Below are 19,942 nucleotides of genomic sequence, written 5' to 3'. Positions count from 1 at the left end.
ACGAGAATGTATGAATTGCATGATTGGTACATGAAAATTACCAAGATTTCCAATCGAGAGTCCCTCATGGTGCAAGTCGAGGAAGATCATTACTTCCATAAGAAAGCTCTGGCCATTGAGTATTCAGAACTATTTCAGTTATTCAATCAAGATGCACTCGACAAATCTATCGTCAGTTGCTATTGTCTGTAAGTGATTTCTTTCTGTAATCTAAGTCTCAAGCTAGCTCTAGTGCTCATTGATTGATCATTAATTACCTGTAATTATATATCCTCACTATATATTCTTTTCTATGGTATTATGCAGGATGAAGATGTATGAAATGAAAAAAGCTGGACGCTATGGCATTGGGTTCATTGACCCGAATACCGTTAATGAATACACATGGAAATTGGAATGGTGTAGACAAGATGTAGAGAAATGCATGCTAGAGTTCTTGAAGCGCCTCAATAGCAATGAAGATATACTACTTCCTTACAACTTCGAGTGAGTCACATTGTCTTGTACTACAAATTCTATTTTTGCTTACTAGCTAGATGTTAATAAGTGTATAGGGTTTAGGGTTATAGTTGATTAGTGTTATGCACATGCCCGCTTAATTTATACATGCAAACGTATGCGCATGCAGCTTCCACTGGATCTTGTTAGACATTAAAGTTGACGAAGGAAAAGTTGAAGTACTGGACTCACTACTTAAAAAAATAGTGACTACAACATCGTGAAGGGGATAGTCGACAGGTTATTTCAATCATTATTAACTATATCTCGGCCTATTTAGTTCGTCATTTCCTGATATGAACTATTTTTAATAACCCCTTTATTAATTTTCTTTGCCGGCGGGTAGGGCTTGCGCAAAGTACATCAAGGTGACTCCAGGAAAATGATGACAAAAGCTATGTTGGTATCGACCCAAGGTAAGTAATTAAGTAGTACTAGCTAGCTAGCTACCATCTCTTTAATTCTTGTTTCAATACCATTAATTAATTAACATGCTTGATTAATTATTATCTGATTAAATTCTATTGTCGTAAAGTCCCTGAAGCAGGCGCCGGGGACTGAAGTGTGTGCATACTACATTTGCGAGAACATTCGCATGATGGCGTCCGAAAGGAGCAGATCTGATAGACAGGACTGGGTACGTTTGCCAGAACACTATTCACAAATCTTACATGATTGTCGATATCTAGTCACACAACTAATACACATGCATATTGATCCCCTTCTTAACAGTTCAAAGAGGTGCGGGACAAGCTCCTATCAGAGGAGCGCATACTAGCACTTCAAGAGGAAATAGCGGGATTTTTGCTCGACCAGGTCATAGATCCCAAAGGAGAATACAATTACCCGCTACCGCCCCCATGAACCACTTGTCATCGTGCTCCGAAGGCACCAAGGCAACATGTAGGAGAAATTGTATATATATATATACATGTGTATGTGTTAATAATTAATGGTGGTTGTGAGACATTCGATTATATATATATGATCAGTTCTACGAGAAAATCTATTTATATATATGCATAACGTGTACAGTATGTAGTATCGTAAAATACCAGCAAACAAAAAAGAATTAAATGGAAAACACAAAATTAATGGAAAAATAAAAATTAAAACCAAAACCCCCCCAAACATTTAGTACCGGTTGGTGCTACCAACCGGTACTAATGGTCTACCAGCACCCGGGCCTGGCTCGTGCCAAGTGGTGGCACTTTAGCGCCGGTTCGTGCCGAACCGGTACTAAAGGGGGGGGGGCCTTTAGTCTCCACTCCATAGTGCCGGTTGCAGAACCGGCACTAAAGGCCCTTACGAACCGGTGATAAAGGCATGTTCTGCACTAGTGTGGTGATAGCTCCGGACTTGTCGTGACAGCCGTCACCTCTTTAAATAATGCACTAAAAGGTTTGTGAATTTGATTTGAGTGGGCAACTAGCCTATACGCACTAACCGCCACGCGAGAATAGTTATGGGCCTCGACGTGGTACGTTTTATCCAAAAACTGTGTCAGACATCCAGTTCAGCATTTGGGGAAGGCTGGGCCGGCTCCATCCAGGCAGAGGTGGTGCCTGGTACGCCCTGCTCGAATGACCCAGAGTGCAAAGGGCGATGGGCCCAACACCCCGGAACGCTTAGGATGTAGACCGGCGGGGACCTCTCTATGGAGACTAGGTAGGGCTACGACGTGTTGATCTTCCCAGGCTGGGCATGACCCAGGAAAGTGTCTCCTTCCAGAGTTAATCAAGCGTGTTCGGTAATGTGGTGCACCCGTGCAAGGTAGTTATCTATTCGAATAGTCGTGTCCACTGTAATGGACGCTCGCAGATGTATCCTGATCTATTATAACTAGAAATGGATACTTGAGATATGTGTTGGATATGATGATGGCTCCGGGATTGCTTTCTCACAAGGAGTCCAGAAAGGATCTCTGGGTGTTAATGATAGAACATTTTTGTTAATTATAAAATGCTATTCTTTACTCATTCTGCAAGATGGTGCTCTCCAGAAGATGCTAGTATTCGATAGGCTAGGCCTTTCACCTTCTCTTCTGGCATTCTGCAGTTCAGTCCACAGATACAACTCATTCCTTTAATACTCATGCATACTTAGTCTAGATCTGATGCTTGCGAGTACTTTGGATAAGTACTCGCGGTTGCTTTGCTACCCCATTTCCCCCTTCTCTCTTATTTCCGGTTGTTGCAATCAGATGACGGATCCCAGGAGTCAGATGCCACTACCGATGACTACTACTACTCCGAGGGTGCCTACTACTACGTGGAGACCGTCGATGACCAGGTGTAGTTAGAAGGTCCTAGGCAGGAGGCCTTGCCTCTTCGATCGTTGATGTTTGTGCTAGCCTTCTTAACACTAGTAGAAAACGAAGCTTTATCACCGGTTCGTAAGGGCCTTTAGTGCCGGTTCTGCAACCGGCACTAAAGAGTGGAGACTAAAGGCCCCCCCCCTTTAGTACCGGTTCGGCACGAACCGCCACTAAAGGCCCACCACGTGGCATGAGCTCGCGCCATGGTATGGGGGACCTTTAGTACTGGTTGGTGTTAACACCAACCGGTACTAAAGGTTTTTTTTTGAAAATTTTGGAAAAAAAATTTGAACTTTTTTTGGATTTTCAATTTTCTGAATTATTTGATGATTTAGTTTCTAATCACCCCTCTTAACTACTCAAGTGTGGATCACTCATTTCAAATCGTCTAACTTCCCGGCCGGTCACCCATCCTCTCACTCACCTAGCCCGAGCACGCTTAACTTCGGAGTTCTATTCCCTCTACTTTCCAAGTCTCCACTTGTTGTTTTCCTGACAAATGTAAGCTGTCAATCCTATTAACCCTCAATAGTTTCGCTTGAGCATTAGGTCACACGTTTCACCGTTTGAGTTTGAAACTATTATTCTAAAAAAAGTAATTATTTAGTAACACTAATATTTCTTGAATAAGTTTGACCACAATTTGACCATAGTTTGACCAGATTTGACCAAAATTCAAAAAATTGAAATAATTATTTAGTAACACTAATATTCTTGAATAATTACGTAGTAACATTAATACTTCTTGATTAAGTAGTTTGACCATAGTTGGCCAGATTTAACCAAAAAACTGAAATTTTAGTATATCTTTTTTTCCTTTTGGAATTTGAGGATTCTAAAAAATTGCAAACAGGCCATAGGCGGTCAAAATCGGATGCGGATTTTCGTGCTGAATGTTTTGATATATTATACGTTTTTTCTGACATCGTATGCAAAAGTTATAGCCGTTTTACATTTTCCCTACACTTTTTGCAAAACATGTCCAAATTGAAGTTTTCAAATTTTCGGAACTAGTAGATGTAGTAATATAACTACCTCTCAGAGATTTTATTTTTTGAAGTTTTTATCATTTTATTTTGATTTTTTCAAAACTGAAAGGGAGATACAAGGGGGGGTAGAGTTTGAAAATTGCCCTATAGTCCCGGTTTGTGTCTCCAACCGGGACTATACGTCAGACCCCTTTAGTCCCGGTTCATGGCACGAACCGGTACTAAACGTTAGCCCTTTAGTACCGGTTCGTGCCACGAACCGGTACTAAAGGTGATCGTGGGGCCCTGGCCTGACGCCAGCCTGCCAACACCCCTTTAGTACCGGTTCGTGGCACGAACCGGTACTAAAGGTTCAACACGAGCCGGCATTAATGCATAGCCGTTCGAACCGGCACTAATAGTATCATTAGTACCGGGCCAAAATCAAACCGGGACTAATGTGTCTCACGTTAGGTCCTTTTTCTACTAGTGTAAGGCAAAACTTGTTTAAATTATGTCTGTAGTGAGATATTGTTGCTTCTACTGACTCGTTTGTATTCGAGCTTATGTATTCGATCCCTCGAGGCCCCTGACTTGTAATATAAAGCGTGTATGAATTTAATTTGTGTTTGGAGTTGTATTGTGATATCTTTTAGTGACTCCCTGATCTTTGTCGTACACATTTACGTGCATGATTAGTGTATGGGCAAATCGGGGACGTCACACAATGATTGTAGTGTTTGTATAAACTCAGATTTTGTCTGGTATGTTGTACATGCATTGCTAATTTAACCGAATTGAATTTCTAACCATGGCAACAATGCTCAGTTGTTTACTTTAAATGGTTCTCAAGCTGAGAAGCAGAAGTAGGTAGGATGCATGTTCTGAATTCTTGCACGGAGATTCAGACAATACTATGGTTGAGATTGCTAACCGTGACATTGATGTATAATGTTTCCCAAAATATCTAGGACGCTATGAGCAAATTTAGGTTGTCAACGACGGCATCTTTGCCAAACTGGCGACCCAGAGTACCTCTATCCGTGGTTTTTTTTCATCAGAGACTTTTCTCCCATGTGGGTCATGACTAAAGTTGATTTATGTTACTTGGGTGAGAAGTGAGTTTGTGGTGATCAAGGTGCCTAGATTTAATCGCCAAGTGGGAAAGATGCAATCAGTTGTTTTTCTTCTCCATAGCAATGCATGGGCATTCAACCACGTATCTCTTTATGTAGAAAAATGCATGTATTGTGCATGTATGATACTTTAAAAAATTGATAATTAAGTTTTTGGTTAAGACGAATCTTGGTAGCATCACATACATGAGTGTTCTCCCATGATAATACACGGACCCATGAGCTAAGCATTCTCTGGTTCCAACGCACGAGCATTTTTGCTAGTCCCACAAAAACTAATAAATGGCCACCATAATATGATAACAATATGAATCACCCCCTTTAGACTGGCCATATTGGGAGAAACTTGCACAGTATAACATAGGGTTTAGCTCAGCAATTTTGCTTATGTGACATTTAATTAACGAGGCGAGAGGTAATTTGAGTAACATAGCCGGTGACCGTAACATAGCGCTTCATCTGCACCCATCACCTGAAATGTGGACCCCGTGCGGGGTTCACACTTCAGGTGATGGGTGCATGCTTCAAATGTGCATGATGATTTTTGCGTTACCATGAATCGATCGACTTGAGCATTGTAAGATCATGATGACCTTACCTGGAAGGTCTATGGACACCATTCCCTTCAACCGTGCATGATCAATTTTATGTCACCGACTTGAAGCAAACATATTTGACTTTGACACCATTCCCTTTTAACAATGTATTTTGATACGGAGGGTTGGCAACTGAGGTGTTGAACAAAACGCCTTCAGTATATCTAACTAGCTCAAGGTTTAACTGACATCTCAATAGCCTTGATGCGACAAAGATATCAATATAAAGTATCATTATTGAAGAAAAATCGCACATTGATGGCACGAAAACACCAACATTGAATGAGAAAAGGATTACATTTGGTGTTGTGGTAAGAAGCTTTGAGATGAACTAAAAATATTATAACTGGAAACATGAGTTGGGAACAACCAGTATCCCTCATATTATGGATGAAACTGAGATTAAGTCAAAAACTTTATTTTGATCAGAGCAACTGGTAAATCTGATCAGGCCCAAGGGACTAATTCTCCGCTGCTGCATAACACGGTCCTAAGAACACTGGTGTATACACTTCCACCGTAAGGTGGTCAACACCAGTAAGTTTGTCAAAATCCACCTTGATGATACCACTTGCAAGAGCAAACTCCCCAGTCCCACCAGTAACAGCCAACTGACCATTAACACCCAAGGCGTTTCCCATCACTTGAAGGGTGGATCCTTTGAACCTGCGCATGAAACATGGCATACAATAATATCATGTTGAATAAAGGAAACAAAAAATACTAGGAAAGGTAACCCTCTTTTTGAAAATAAGTGAGCTTTTTTCCAAGCTTTAACATCATCATGTTTGACCATATTTACAGAAGAGAACATACCAACATCTGTACCACATTGAATTGGTATCATTAGTTTGATCATGAATGAATTATATAATTGTAAATATTTCGTGCCGCAGATGTCGCGTACGTTATGGGTCAACTATATCGGACTTGCAAAAGTTTAACTTAGGGTAACTCTAAACTGTTCTGTCACTAAAAAAAATGAGGATATAAACACTAGATAAGGATATAGTACTTATAAATACGATGATTTAAATACTTGTGATTACCTGCCATCCACAAACACTATGACGTAAGTAGATATCCAGCTACCGGCGCCTATGGTGCTTCCTTGTCCACGGGCGACTAGCTTCGCCCCGTTGCCCTCTCCTTCAAATACAGTCCAGTTGACAACAACGTAATGCCCAAACTTGGCCACCTCAAGAAGGGATTTCTGGGTGTCATCACCAGTGCGGCCCAACCACAGGTTGCGGAGGATAGTCTTTCTGTATGTAGTGGGTGCAGGGACAATGGAGACCTCGACATTAGGAGGAACGGCCGCCATGATCGAGTTCTGTGGATGTGCAAGAAATGTACTACTCAAGCTAGTTGGGTACTATTAGCTCTAGCTGGTTGTACTTAGGAAAGAAAGAAAGGAGATGTACTTATAGCTGGGAAAACGTCTCATTGCTGACTGCACCATGTGCACGCACGAGATTCCAAACTTAGTATACAGCCTTAATTTCGTAAGTATGCTGAGTTTTCCAGACTTATTAGATCCCAAGCGACCCGATCTAGATCTGGTAATCTCTCCCAACTAGAGGGCATCTCTTAAAAAATCTGGATCACCAAGCGCACTGTACCTCATCGATGAAAATTGTACTATCTTTTATTTTCTATCGCGTTTAACAGTTCATTAATTCGGACGGAAATAATGGGGTATGTCTCGGACATTGTCCATGCCATTGGTCTGCTGTTCTTTGGACAAAGTCTTTTTGGTGTGGTGATGACAACATTTGTGGATGTTGTTTCATTCTTGAAGGCATGATCATTGAGATTTTGTACCTGTGCCTATCTCATGGAATCGTCGCCTTATGAAAACCGTGATCAGGCTTTGGCGATCAACGTGCCGTGCAGCCGCCACCATAGCCCACGCTAAGCCTAATGCTCTACCTGCTGTCCACATCCCGTGCAGCCACCACTATGCCAGGACGGCAAAGGAGCCCCTCCGCTGCCCACACTACCCAAGCTTTGCCCAACAGCACGCCTAGGCGGCAGGGGGTGGGGAGGGAGGAGAGAGGGAGGAAGGGGAACGGACGAAGAAGTGGCTCGCCAGAATGCCGCGCCGGGGCGTCACGGAAGAGCGGACGGGGTGGATTTGAGCCTTCTATACTTCTGCTCACGGAGAAATAATATGTGCAGTTATAGATTGTCAACATACGTGCAGCTCCGAGCAGGACCAAAACTAGAAGCACTGCATGGAAGCAACAACGTCATCGGCTGGAAATGCTGCCATGGCAGCCAACTCTTCCACAAGAAAAGATCGCGTCATCAGGCGGCAAGGTAGGATTTACCAACCAAACTGCAAGTATGTGGGCCCTAGCCGGCTCAACTGTACTTAAACACGAAGATGCGAAGGAGCCTATCATTCGGGCTTGGATCAGGCGATTGGCACGGTGTAATTTGCTGGATAGGCAACCGAGGGTGCAACAGCTGGAGCAGACACAATGGCTCGAGTATCTAAAGTCGCAACAACAGCAACAGACCGGTGCATGGTCTGAAACCGAGTCGTGGTCGGAAGTGCGTCACCGTTATCATCACTGCTACTCATCTTTTCATCGTAAACATCTGCCTTGAGCTTATCAACTGTAGTCTGAATCTCAGTGACCTTGACATCAAGAGCTCTCCTGGTTTTTCATGAGGTTAGCTACGCCTCACTCAATCCTCTGAGTAGCTTTAAGAAGATATATCACCTGCTCAGTCTTAGTCTTGTGCATTGGAGAAGTCGAAGAGCTAGGACTAGCAGTGGTAGTAGCAGCTCTAGCTATCTCAGCATGGGCCTGTGCTGCAGCTGAAGTTGGATGCGAGGGATCATAACTTCAAAATCTTTATGGCAAACTCTAACTTCATATCCTTAAGCACCCGAGTAGTAGCATCGGGGCTAGAACTGGCAACAATTATATCATCAACATGGACAAGAACAAATATAGTAATTTTGCCTTTCCTGTAGGAAAACAGTGAGGTATCTACCTTAGATGGAGTAAACCCAAGTTCTTCTAACTGTATGATCAACTTTGAGTACCATGCTCTTGGTGCATGTTTCAATCCATATAAAGCTTTATCTAACTTACAGACATAACCTGGTTTTTGGATAGCATGAACATATTTCAATAATTCGCACATTTTTTAGATCCCAATTTAGAAAGAAGCAAGATTTTTTATAAATACCAAACATTTTTGGAAATATCCGGCACATTTTTTCCTAAAAGGGAACATTTTTTAAAACAAGAACATTCTATAACATTTTAAAGAGTTTCTAATTTTCAGAGCAATGTTGAAAACCAAGAAAATGCCCAAAAGAACTCCCAATTGCTTTTGAAAATGCAACCATTTATAGACGGTCCAAAAATTTCTTCAAAAACTTCCAAATTTTCTAAAAAAAAAAATTTAAAAATTTATTTTTTGAAAATTATAACTTTTTTGTAAAAACAATAAAATCCAAAAAATTCAAAAATAATAAAAATAGAAACTGAACAACGAATGACAACCTTGTAGAAGTTTCCAAATAGTGGTAAAAATCAGACCATAACCTTCTAGAAGGTTCACAAAACCAGATTCCAGTAGTATGTTTGGGCTCGACTGTGTTTTTGATCAGCTATTTTATGCTCTTTGGAAACGCCCCTGTGGTAGCCTCGCCTACATGGATGCGCTTAACTGATAGGACCCAGGAAGTGATTTTGGGAAGCTTGTGAGCTCCCGTTCATGGAAACTTCCGTCTGATTCTGTTCCATTTTGGGAAGGTTATAGACGGTCATTTTTCTTGTCTTTATTTGTGTTTTTCACTATCAGTTTTTTATTAAACACATGGTGAACATTTTTTGAAAATGCCATGAACATTTTTTTAAAATTGCAAAATTTCTTGAGTGTTAGAAAATTTTCTTGATTGTCACATACATTGTATTCCACATTAGACATAACTATTATGAACTCTAAAGGCATAGGAAATCGACGAGAAAAATCATTGAGATTGTTGCAGAACTAGTATGAAAAAACTAAATATTTCTTGTTCTATGAATTCAAATTACATCATATCAAAATGTATCATCAAAATTTAGAAACAAAATAAACAATTATCATGTTAAAATTTATTATCAAAGTTGCAAGGTCTCAACTAAATAGCATGCATGTTCCTTGTATCATACATATTGGTCTGCGGCTAATCATTCATTGACCCTTACCACCACCATCTCTCCCTTCGCTGACAAGAAGCGGCCGATGGGGAAGAAGAACCAACGCGTCTACACCGGGACGATGCTCGTGTGCTGCATCGAGTTTGACCAAGTTGTGGACAAGCTCGACCCGGGCCTTGCTATCTTCTTCGTCAAGTAGCAAGCCAAGCTAGGCTCGGCCCAAATGGATGTGAGCTTATAGTAGGCTTGGCATGAGGTCGGCTTCGCCCTTACATAGGATATTTGCCAAGCTGAGGTGGACATGGTGGGAGCGCTGAAGGAATTGAGCCGTGAGCTTGTGCAAAAAAGATGCATGCACCAATGGGTAGGCGGGGACATTGACCATTTTCAAATGCGAGCGTGCTGCTATATTTTCTCTTGATATATAGAGAATTAAATTGTTGGAGAAACTCGGCGAGTCAGGGAAAACATAAATAGTAAAATTCTTTGAGATTATGGCAAAACTATTACGAACACACGACATATTTTCATTTCGTTTCCTCATAATACATCATATTAACATGTATCATGAAAATTTAGGGTAACTGAGGAGGAAGCAAAACAAAAGTATCCAAGGTGGACTTAAATCGTTATCTTATTAAAATTCATTATCAAAATTGGAAGGTCTCAACTAAATAGCATGCATCATCCCAGTATCATGCATACTAGCCGGTAACCACTCATTTATCCAACGTTGCCATTACCACCGCCTCCCCGTGCTGACAAGAAGGTGCCGATGGGGAAGAAGAACCTCCACACACTAGTAGAAAAAGGGCCATTTGTCCCGGTTCGTAAGGGCCTTCTGTCCCGGTTTTGGAACCAGGAATAAAAGCTCGTTACTAATGCCCTGAGCCTTTAGTCCCGGTTCTTACACGAACCGGGACAGATGGACAGTGGATTTTACCTTTTTTAGGTTTTTTTTAGGACCAGCAAAGTCGAATTTAATCCTAGCTTAGTTATATGTCTCCCTGACCGGCAAATAAAATGATGGTGAGCTCGTCGTGATGGATCACGAGGACGTGCCACTACTATTAGCAGCTATTGAGGCCACATTCAAGATATAGTGAGGGCCGATCTTAGAACGGGCTACTCAAGAAGTATGTACTATTAGTTTGGAAAAATACGAAAGAGATGTGTTTGTGTGTGTGTGTGGTATTGATAGACCCATAAACCTAGGATAAAGTTTGTACACATATAGATGCATTCACATGATTAGATATGTATTAGTGGACAAAAATAACTCACCAGATTATATATTGTCATAAATCCTGGATGAACGTGCTGGTGAAGTGGTCGCCTTGCATGGCCGACCATATGGCAGCGGTGTGCACATGGACGATGACAGCCAGGACAAAACAATGGCGGCCGAGAATAAACCGTATAATATGTATTGGATGCCCTGTCCTCCTGCTTAAACAACGTTCTGCACTTTTCATACTGCGACTAAGTGCAAATATGTGAAAATATACAAGTACCAGGTTGATAGACGACGAACTATCGATGATGTGGTAGGGGCACTACTTGCTTATCTTAGGACTAATATATCTAGTCACTGGCACGTGAAATCGACACTCTTTCTTTCAAACACAATAGCTTAGTTAGTGAGCATCGCTACTATATTTTCTCTTGATATATAGAGAATTAAATTGTCAGGGAAACTCGGCGAGTCAGGGAAAACATAAATAGTAAAATTCTATGAGATTAAGGCAAGACTATTATGAACATACTACATATTTTCATTCCATTTCCTCATAATACATCATATTAGCATGTATCATGAAAATTTAGGGTATGTGAGGAGGAAGCAAAAAAAAAGTACCCACACTAGTAGAAAAAGAGGCTTCCATACGCCCCCATTAGTCCCCAAAACAATCGAACCGCGACAAAAGGGGTCTTTAGTCGCGGTTCGGGAGGAGACCCGCGACCAACTATTTGGGCCCAGCGCGCTCGGTCGACAGCTGGCGGACGGGAGGGGCTTTAGTCCCGGTTGGCCTGGCCAACCGGGACTAAAGGTCCCCGAAGGCCTTTAGTCGCGGTTGGCCAGGCCAACCGGGACTAAAGGCCCATCCCTATATATAGGACTCAGCTCACTTCACTTCACTCAGCTCACTTCACAATTTTCAGAAGGGGATGGTGGGTTTGCTTTTGGTTCCTCCTATGCACACAAGGTGTTCGATGAAATGCCCGAGAGCCTGAAACAAACATGATATGAAGTGTCCGAGCCACACTTGAGCTTTCTCATTTACTTGAACCTTTCATGTGTCATTGATAAAATATGCATGTGTGTAGTTCATTGTTTAATTTGTATTATTTCTAGCTAGTTAGTTTAACAAATGCATGATGGTTAATTATATACTTTATATAATAATAATGCAGATGAATCGGCAATGGATGTACGGTCCCCGACTCTCCGGCGAGTTCACTACGGGTTTGAAAGATTTCCTCGTAGTGGCAAATGCGAACAAGCAGCAAGGTTTTATTATCTGTCCATGTGCTGTCTGTAAGAATCAGAAGGGTTACTCCTCCTCAAGAGACGTTCACATGCACCTGCTTCGGCACGGTTTCATGCGAAGCTATAATTGTTGGACCAAGCATGGAGAAAGAGGGGTTAGAATGGAAGAAGATGAAGAAGGGGATGATATCGATGACAACTATCATGATCATTTCGGTGATACTTTCATGGAGGATGATGCTGAAGGTGGGGAAGGGTTAGGTGAAGGTGAAGAAGAGGCACATGATGAGCCCGCTGATGATCTTGGTCGGACCATTGCTGATGCACGGAGACGCTGCGAAACTGACAAGGATAGGGAGAATTTGGATCGCATGTTAGAGGATCACAAAAAGTCGTTGTATCCAGGATGCGATAATAGTCTGAAAAAGCTGGGCTGCACACTGGATTTGCTAAAATGGAAGGCACAGGAAGGTGTAGGTGATTCATCATTTGAAAATTTGCTGAAAATGTTGAAGAATATGTTTCCGAAGAATAACGAGTTGCCCGCCAGTACGTACGAAGGAAAGAAGGTTGTCTACCCTCTAGGTTTAGAGGTTCTGAAGATACATGCATGCATTAACGACTGCATCCTCTACCGCGGTGAATATGAGAATTTGAATGAATGCCCTGTATGCACTGCATTGCGTTATAAGATCAGAGGCGATGACCCTGGTGACGATGTTGAGGGCGAGAAACCCAGGAAGAGGGTTCCCGCCAAGGTGATGTGGTATGCTCCTATAATACCACGGTTGAAACGTCTGTTCATGAACAAAAAGCATGCCAAGTCGTTGCGATGGCACAAAGAGGACCGTAAGTCCGACGGGGAGTTGAGACACCCCGCTGATGGAACGCAATGGAGAAAGATCGACAGAGTGTTCAAAGATTTTGCAGCTGACGCAAGGAACATAAGATTTGGTCTAAGTACTGATGGCATGAATCCTTTTGGCGAGCAGAGCTCCAGCCATAGCACCTGGCCCGTGACTCTATGCATCTACAACCTTCCTCCTTGGTTGTGCATGAAGCGGAAGTTCATTATGATGCCAGTGCTCATCCAAGGTCCAAAGCAACCCGGGAACGACATCGATGTGTACCTAAGGTCATTAGTTGATGAACTTTTACAGTTGTGGGCCAGACCTGGTGTACGTGTCTGGGATGAGCACAAAGGAGAGGAATTTGACCTACGAGCGTTGCTTTTTGTAACCATCAACGATTGGCCTGCTCTCAGTAACCTTTCGGGACAGACAAATAAGGGATACAATGCATGCACGCACTGCTTACATGAGACTGAAAGTGTACGTTTGGTTAATTGTAAGAAGAACGTGTACCTGGGTCATCGTCGATTTCTTCCCGAAATCATAACGTAAGAAAGAAAGGCAAGCATTTCAACGGCAAGGCAGATCACCGGCCGAAGCCTGCGGAACGTACTGGTGCTAAGATATTTGATATGGTCAAGGATTTGAAAGTAATCTTTGGAAAGGGTCCTGGCGGACAATCAGTTCCGCGGGGAGTTGACGGGCACGCACCCATCTGGAAGAAGAAATCTATATTTTGGGAGCTAGAATATTGGAAAGTCCTAGATGTCCGCTCTGCAATCGACGTGATGCATGTTACGAAGAATATTTGCGTGAACCTGCTAAGCTTCTTGGGCGTGTATGGGAAGACAAATGATACAAAGGAAGAACGGCAGGACCAACAACTTTTGAAAGACCCAGATGACCGGCATCCGGAATGGTTTCAAGGTCGTGCCAGCTACGCTCTTACCAAAGAAGAGAAGGTCATTTTTTTTGAATGCCTGAGCAGTATGAAGGTCCCGTCTGGCTTCTCGTCGAATATAAAGGGAATAATAAACATGGCAGAGAAAAAGTTCCAAAACCTGAAGTCTCACGACTGCCACGTGATTATGACGCAATTGCTTCCGATTGCTTTGAGGGGGCTCCTACCGGAAAATGTTCGAGTAGCCATTGTGAAGCTATGTGCATTCCTCAATGCAATCTCTCATAAGGTAATCAATCCAGAAGATCTACCACGGTTACAGAACGATGTGGTCCAATGCCTTGTCAGTTTCGAGTTGGTGTTCCCACCATCCTTCTTCGATATTATGACGCACCTCCTGCTCCACCTAGTCGAAGAGATTTCCATTCTCGGTCCTGTATTTCTACACAATATGTTCCCCTTTGAGAGGTTCATGGGAGTATTAAAGAAATATGTTCGTAACCGTGCTAGGCCAGAAGGAAGCGTCGTCAAGGGCTATGGAAATGAGGAGGTAATTGAGTTCTGTATTGACTATGTTCCTGACCTTAAGCCGATTGGTATTCCTCAATCGCGGCACGAGGGGAGACTAAGTGGAAAAGGCAAGATCGGAAGGAAATCCACGATATGTATGGACGGTCATTCTATGACTGAAGCACACCACACAGTTCTGCAAAATTCCAGCTTGGTGGCTCCGTACTTCGAGCAACACAAGAATATTTTACGCTCGGACAACCCGGGGAAGCCTGAATCCTGGATTAGAAAGGCCCACATGGAGACTTTCGGCAGTTGGTTGCGAAAACATTTAATGAATGACAATGATGATGTTGGAGATCAGCTGTACATGTTGGCCAAGAAACCATCTTCGACTATAACGATTTTCCAAGGGTACGAGATAAATGGGAATACATTTTACACCATCGCCCAAGATAAAAAGAGCACCAACCAAAACAGTGGTGTCCGCTTTGATGCAGCAACCGAGAATGGGCGAAAGGTCACATATTATGGTTACATAGAGGAGATATGGGAACTTGACTATGGACCCTCCTTTAAGGTCCCTTTGTTCCGGTGCAAATGGTTCAAGCTAACAGGAGGTGGGGTAAAGGTGGACGAGCAATACGGAATGACAATGGTGGATTTCAACAATCTTGGTTACCTTGACGAACCATTCGTCCTTGCCAAAGATGTCGCTCAGGTTTTTTATTTGAAGGACATGAGTAGCAAACCGAGGAAACGGAAAGATAAGAAAACGATCAGTACATCATGCGATGATCTGAACCTTGACGGTGGAACAGACATTGTCGATGATCAAGAAGGTGAAGGAACGGACATCGTCGACGGAGGTCAACCATCAACAAACGACGATCTCGAATTGCAAGTAGCAACCACCTCCGGCGAGGTATATATATACATTGAGCCTCTCGTGATACAAACTTACTGAAATGTGAATACATATGTATTAACGCGCGCGACTCTCTTTCTTTTTTTAGCCCGCGGCCGGATCGAGTACGACAAAGCGTGGCAAATCCAAGGCGATGAAAACAGGAGAAACATATGCCATTGAGTTTGTCAGTGAAACCGGCAAGCCCCTACAGCACACCTCAAAGTTTATCAACCAATGCGGAGTCATTGTTAGAGACAACGTCCCGATCACCGTCCAGGAATGGAAGGAGCCAAAGAAGGCACGTCTTGGTTTCAGTTTTGTCGACAAGAGAACGAAAAAGGATTGCTGGAGAAAGCTTATGGAACATTTCATTCTACCTCCGGAATACAGCAAAGTCGATGAATTCGGTAACGAGGTTCCGGGTTGACGTGAGAGGAGGAGGCTAGTTAAAGAGTTCGCTCTTCAGAAGATGGGCGAAGCATTCCGGAACTTCAAGAAAAATTTAACCCGTGACTATGTCAACAAGGGCAAGACTCCGGATTTCAATGGACAACATGAGAAACTGAAAGATGATTGGCCAGAATTTGTGAGGCAAAAGCAATCGGAGCATTTCAAGGAAATATCAAAAAAATAAGGATAATGCGATTAAGAAAAAGTTCCATCATATTATGGGGCCAGGAGGATACCGCCTTTCGGAGCCTAGGTGGCAGAAGATGGAGGAGGACCTGAGGGTGCGAAGAATCCCTCTAGGTACAGAGGGATGGGACCCAAGGGCCAAAAGCTGGTGGTACGGGCATGGGGGATCGCTAGACCCGGAGACAGGGGTGTGTGTTCACCGGCAGAAAAAGTTTGCTCCCACCCAAGCCCTTATTGACGCAATGACCCAAGCTCAAGAGGGCTTGATCAAGTTCAACAGAGAGAAAGACGCACTGACAACAGCCCTCGGGAATGATGAACACGGAGGACGTGTACGAGGCAAAGGCAAAGTTCCGTGGAAAGTAGGGTTTTCCCAGGACAATGACCCGTACTGTTACAGAAGCCGTAAGAGAAAGACGGACCGGGATGCAGATCTTATGGCGAAGTTTGCATCGGAACTCCATGAGTTGAAGCAGACCGTGCATGAAATAGTAAAAGAAAAATCGGCTGCAGGGCCGCATGAAGATCATGAAGCGGATCGCGGAAGCCAACAGCGGAGAAGCAGCGTGGCTTCCACGGATGCCCCGCCTAGTGCTAGTGCACCGATGATCGAGATTCGTGCACCGGAGCCTCACTACCCCGTGGATGATGTAAAGGAGATGAAAGAATGTGATCTGCATTATCCCGTGGGGAACGTTTCCACGAAGGTAGCTAGCAGCAGTGCTTTACCCTGTACACCTGGAGCACTCCACCACAACAACCCCATTGCATATGGCTATGCTCGTGTCACGGTGGAAGACATAGTCCAAGGGTTTGAGGACCTGGAGATTGACAAAGCTACACCCGAAGGGGAGAGAAGACTTGGAGATGTCAAGCGCCAGATCATTCTATGGAAAAAGAAGTACATAGTGTTTCCAGGCGAGGCGCCAAGGCTAGCAAGTCCACCCCCCTCTGATGGTGGTGGTGGTGGCGGTGGTGGTGGTCGTGGTGGTTCACCTACACCTCCTTTATGCCATTCGACGCCGTCCCCCGATCCACAACCTCCGGCGGGTACGACGCCCCCCAATCCTCCTCCGGCGGGTACGACGCCCCCCAATCCACCTCCGGCGAAGAAGCAGAAGCAGGCGGACAGCAAGGAAACCCGCTCCTGGACTATTAACCCGGACCCTTATGTACCTAAGACCACAAGGGTACCGGAGCCATCACTGAAGCCTCCCCTCCCAAGGCCTTGGGAACTTAGTGAAGCTGAAACCAAATTGGCCGCGTTTGCTGATTATGAGAAATGGAAGGCGGATATGAAGGCGATAAAAGAGCCTGAGCCCAAGCAATATTCACTGAGAAGCAAAAGAAGTGGGCTAAGGATTTTTTGACGACACCGTCCCAAGCCGAGCTGAATATGCCTGACGACTATGGACATGAACTTCGTAGGCAAGCAAAAATATTGAAGGAGGAGAAAGAAGAAAGTAAAAAAAGCGGGAAACAAGTTGACCAGCTCAGGATGCAGAAGAAACAATCGATCCCCCCGCTCATAGTGAAAGCCGGTCCGGAAAAGGACCCCGAGATCATAGCAGCTGCGGCAGCACTTGGATTGACTGTAGCGAGTGCCATGAAACAAGCGTCCGAGATGGGTTTGACTCTTCGTGCCTTCTTAGGCCTTGAGGATGCGCCAGTATGTGAGATAGCATTACAATATGTGCGGAATGGGCCTCTCGTCGAGCCTGCGCGGGAAAAGAGTCTACCACCACAAATGCGAAATCTGCTACGTTGGTACAAGCAATTCATAACATGGGCCGACAAAGAATATGTTTATGCGGATGTTACAGAGGAGCATCACACCAAACGGTACTCTGTACAAGTTCATATGAGTGAATTGTTCCAGTTGTTCAATCTGCGCGACCTCGACAAATCTATGCTGAGTTGCTACGTTCTGTAAGTGATTTATTTCTACCTCATCTCGTTCTTCATTGCCTGCACTATATATATATATATATATATATATATATATATATATATATATATATATATATATTGTCCTAACTATATTGTTGCGTACGCTATTATGCAGATTGAAGATTTGGGAATGCAAAATAAGAAACATCCATGATGTTGGGTTCATTGACCCACATATCGTTAATGGACATGTCTTACAAAATCACCCCGAAGACGTGGAGAAAGACTTGTACAAGTTTCTTAGAAAGCATCAACTCAAAAGTCATATTCTATTTCCTTACCATTTTGGGTGAGTGTTTCTCTCTTGTGCCCATTCTCTTTTGTTTACTCCATGCATGGTATGTCTAATCGATGAGTTATGCATGACTGTGCATGTAACGTGTCCGCAGGTTCCACTGGATTCTGCTAAATATTGAACTTCACACCTCCAGAGTTCTAATCATGGACTCTATGGATTCGGATCCAAAGCGTTGGGCCGACATGAGAAAAATGCTGCAAAAGTAATTATTTTCAATCATTTGAGCTGTATATCGATCGGTCTCTTTCGTTCATTTCCTAATATCAAGTAACTAATAACTCCCTTGTTCATTTAATTTTCTTTGCCCTGTAGGGTTTGGAGACGGTTCTCAGAAGAAATTGTCGGTGAATTCAAACATGAGCTAGATTTCAGAAGGTTAGTTAATGTGGATAAGCAGCCACCGGGGACCAATCTATGTGGATACTATGTTTGTGAGAACATCCGGAGACACACCTCTGAGCAGAAGGCATCGGATAGCGTGCGGAACGCGACGGATAACTTGCGGAGGAGGCTTAGTCCAGAAGCTCGCTTCCGACCAATTCAAGAAGAATTAGCAGGATTTTTCATGAGGGAAGTCATCAATCCTAAAGGAGAACACTATACCGAGGACGAAGAAATTTATATGCATACCCGAGATTGAAACTTGTTCGAAGTTGTATATGGTCATCCATCCTAATTGTGTATGGAAACTTGTTCGCAGTTGTATATGGTCACCCGAGATTGAATATATATTATATATTCCTCTTGAATTCTTCTTGTTTGAAATTTCATATGCATGTATGTAGTAGCGTAGAATATGTGTACTGAAACCTCATCAAAATTAAAATAAAACACAAAATAAAATATAAAAGAAATAAAACACTACAAATTAAAAAGAAACCAGGTTTAGGGGGGCTAAAACCCTAAACCTACGGAGGAGGCCTTTAGTCCCGGTTAGCCACGAGAACCGGGACTAAAGGTCCTCCGCCCCGACGGACCCCTGGCGGCCACGTGGACGGGCCTTTAGTCCCGGTCAGCCACGAGAACCGGGACTAAAGCCTTTAGTCGTGGTTCGTAAGAGGCGCGACTAAAGGGGGGGTCTTTAGTCGCGCATATTTAGTCCCGGTTGCACAGCCGAGACTAAAGGCTGTTGCGAACCGGGACTAAAGGGCTTTTTTCTACCAGTGCCAAGGTGGACTTCAATCGTTATCTTATTAAAATTCATTATCAAAATTGGACACTACTAGGAAAAGGCCTACTAATGGCGCACCTGTTTTGGCTACTAATGGCGCACTACAGGTGCGCCATTAGTCTCACACAATGATGGCGGCGGTTATCGGCGGCATGGCGCTGTGGAGGCTCAGCGTCCGATGCGCGGGATGGACTCGCGCAGGAGGAGGTAGTTGTCTGGCGTCATGGCGATGTCGATGGCTGAGTGGCCAGACAAGGTACACTACAAGAAAGCTGTTAATGGAGTTAAAAGCACCAAGAGTCCTAGAACTTGCTCTCAATGTGATAGTTTAGTCCTACAACTTGAAAAATGACCCTACCCAGTCCCTGAACTTGCTCAAGATGTGCAAAACTAGTCCTGGCGAATCAGAGCCTGCCATGTAGACTCGTGGGTGTGCACCCGGTCAGCGCGTGGCATTTTGCAAAGAGCCCCCTGCCGTTGCTTCGAATCAACCCGCACTACCACCATTTCACCTGAATTAATTAAAGGAGACCACGGTCT

At 43.6% G+C, this 19,942-nt stretch overlaps 1 protein-coding gene across 1 annotated transcript; it reads right to left on the bottom strand.

Annotated features, from left to right (window-relative positions):
• Positions 1-5,729: 5,729 nt before the first annotated feature.
• Positions 5,730-6,895, bottom strand: LOC123164235 (dirigent protein 6). The gene is made up of 2 exons (XM_044581652.1): positions 6,565-6,895; positions 5,730-6,181 (listed from the first exon to the last, which is right to left on the bottom strand). Exons 1-2 carry the CDS (start codon positions 6,837-6,839, stop codon positions 5,977-5,979), a joined length of 480 nt encoding a protein of 159 aa, XP_044437587.1. The 5' UTR covers positions 6,840-6,895; the 3' UTR covers positions 5,730-5,976.
• Positions 6,896-19,942: the final 13,047 nt, after the last annotated feature.

This window comes from Triticum aestivum, chromosome 1D (assembly GCF_018294505.1).
Source record: "Triticum aestivum cultivar Chinese Spring chromosome 1D, IWGSC CS RefSeq v2.1, whole genome shotgun sequence".
Classification (NCBI taxonomy): domain Eukaryota; kingdom Viridiplantae; phylum Streptophyta; class Magnoliopsida; order Poales; family Poaceae; genus Triticum; species Triticum aestivum.
This window is presented reverse-complemented; position numbering and strand designations above follow the sequence as displayed.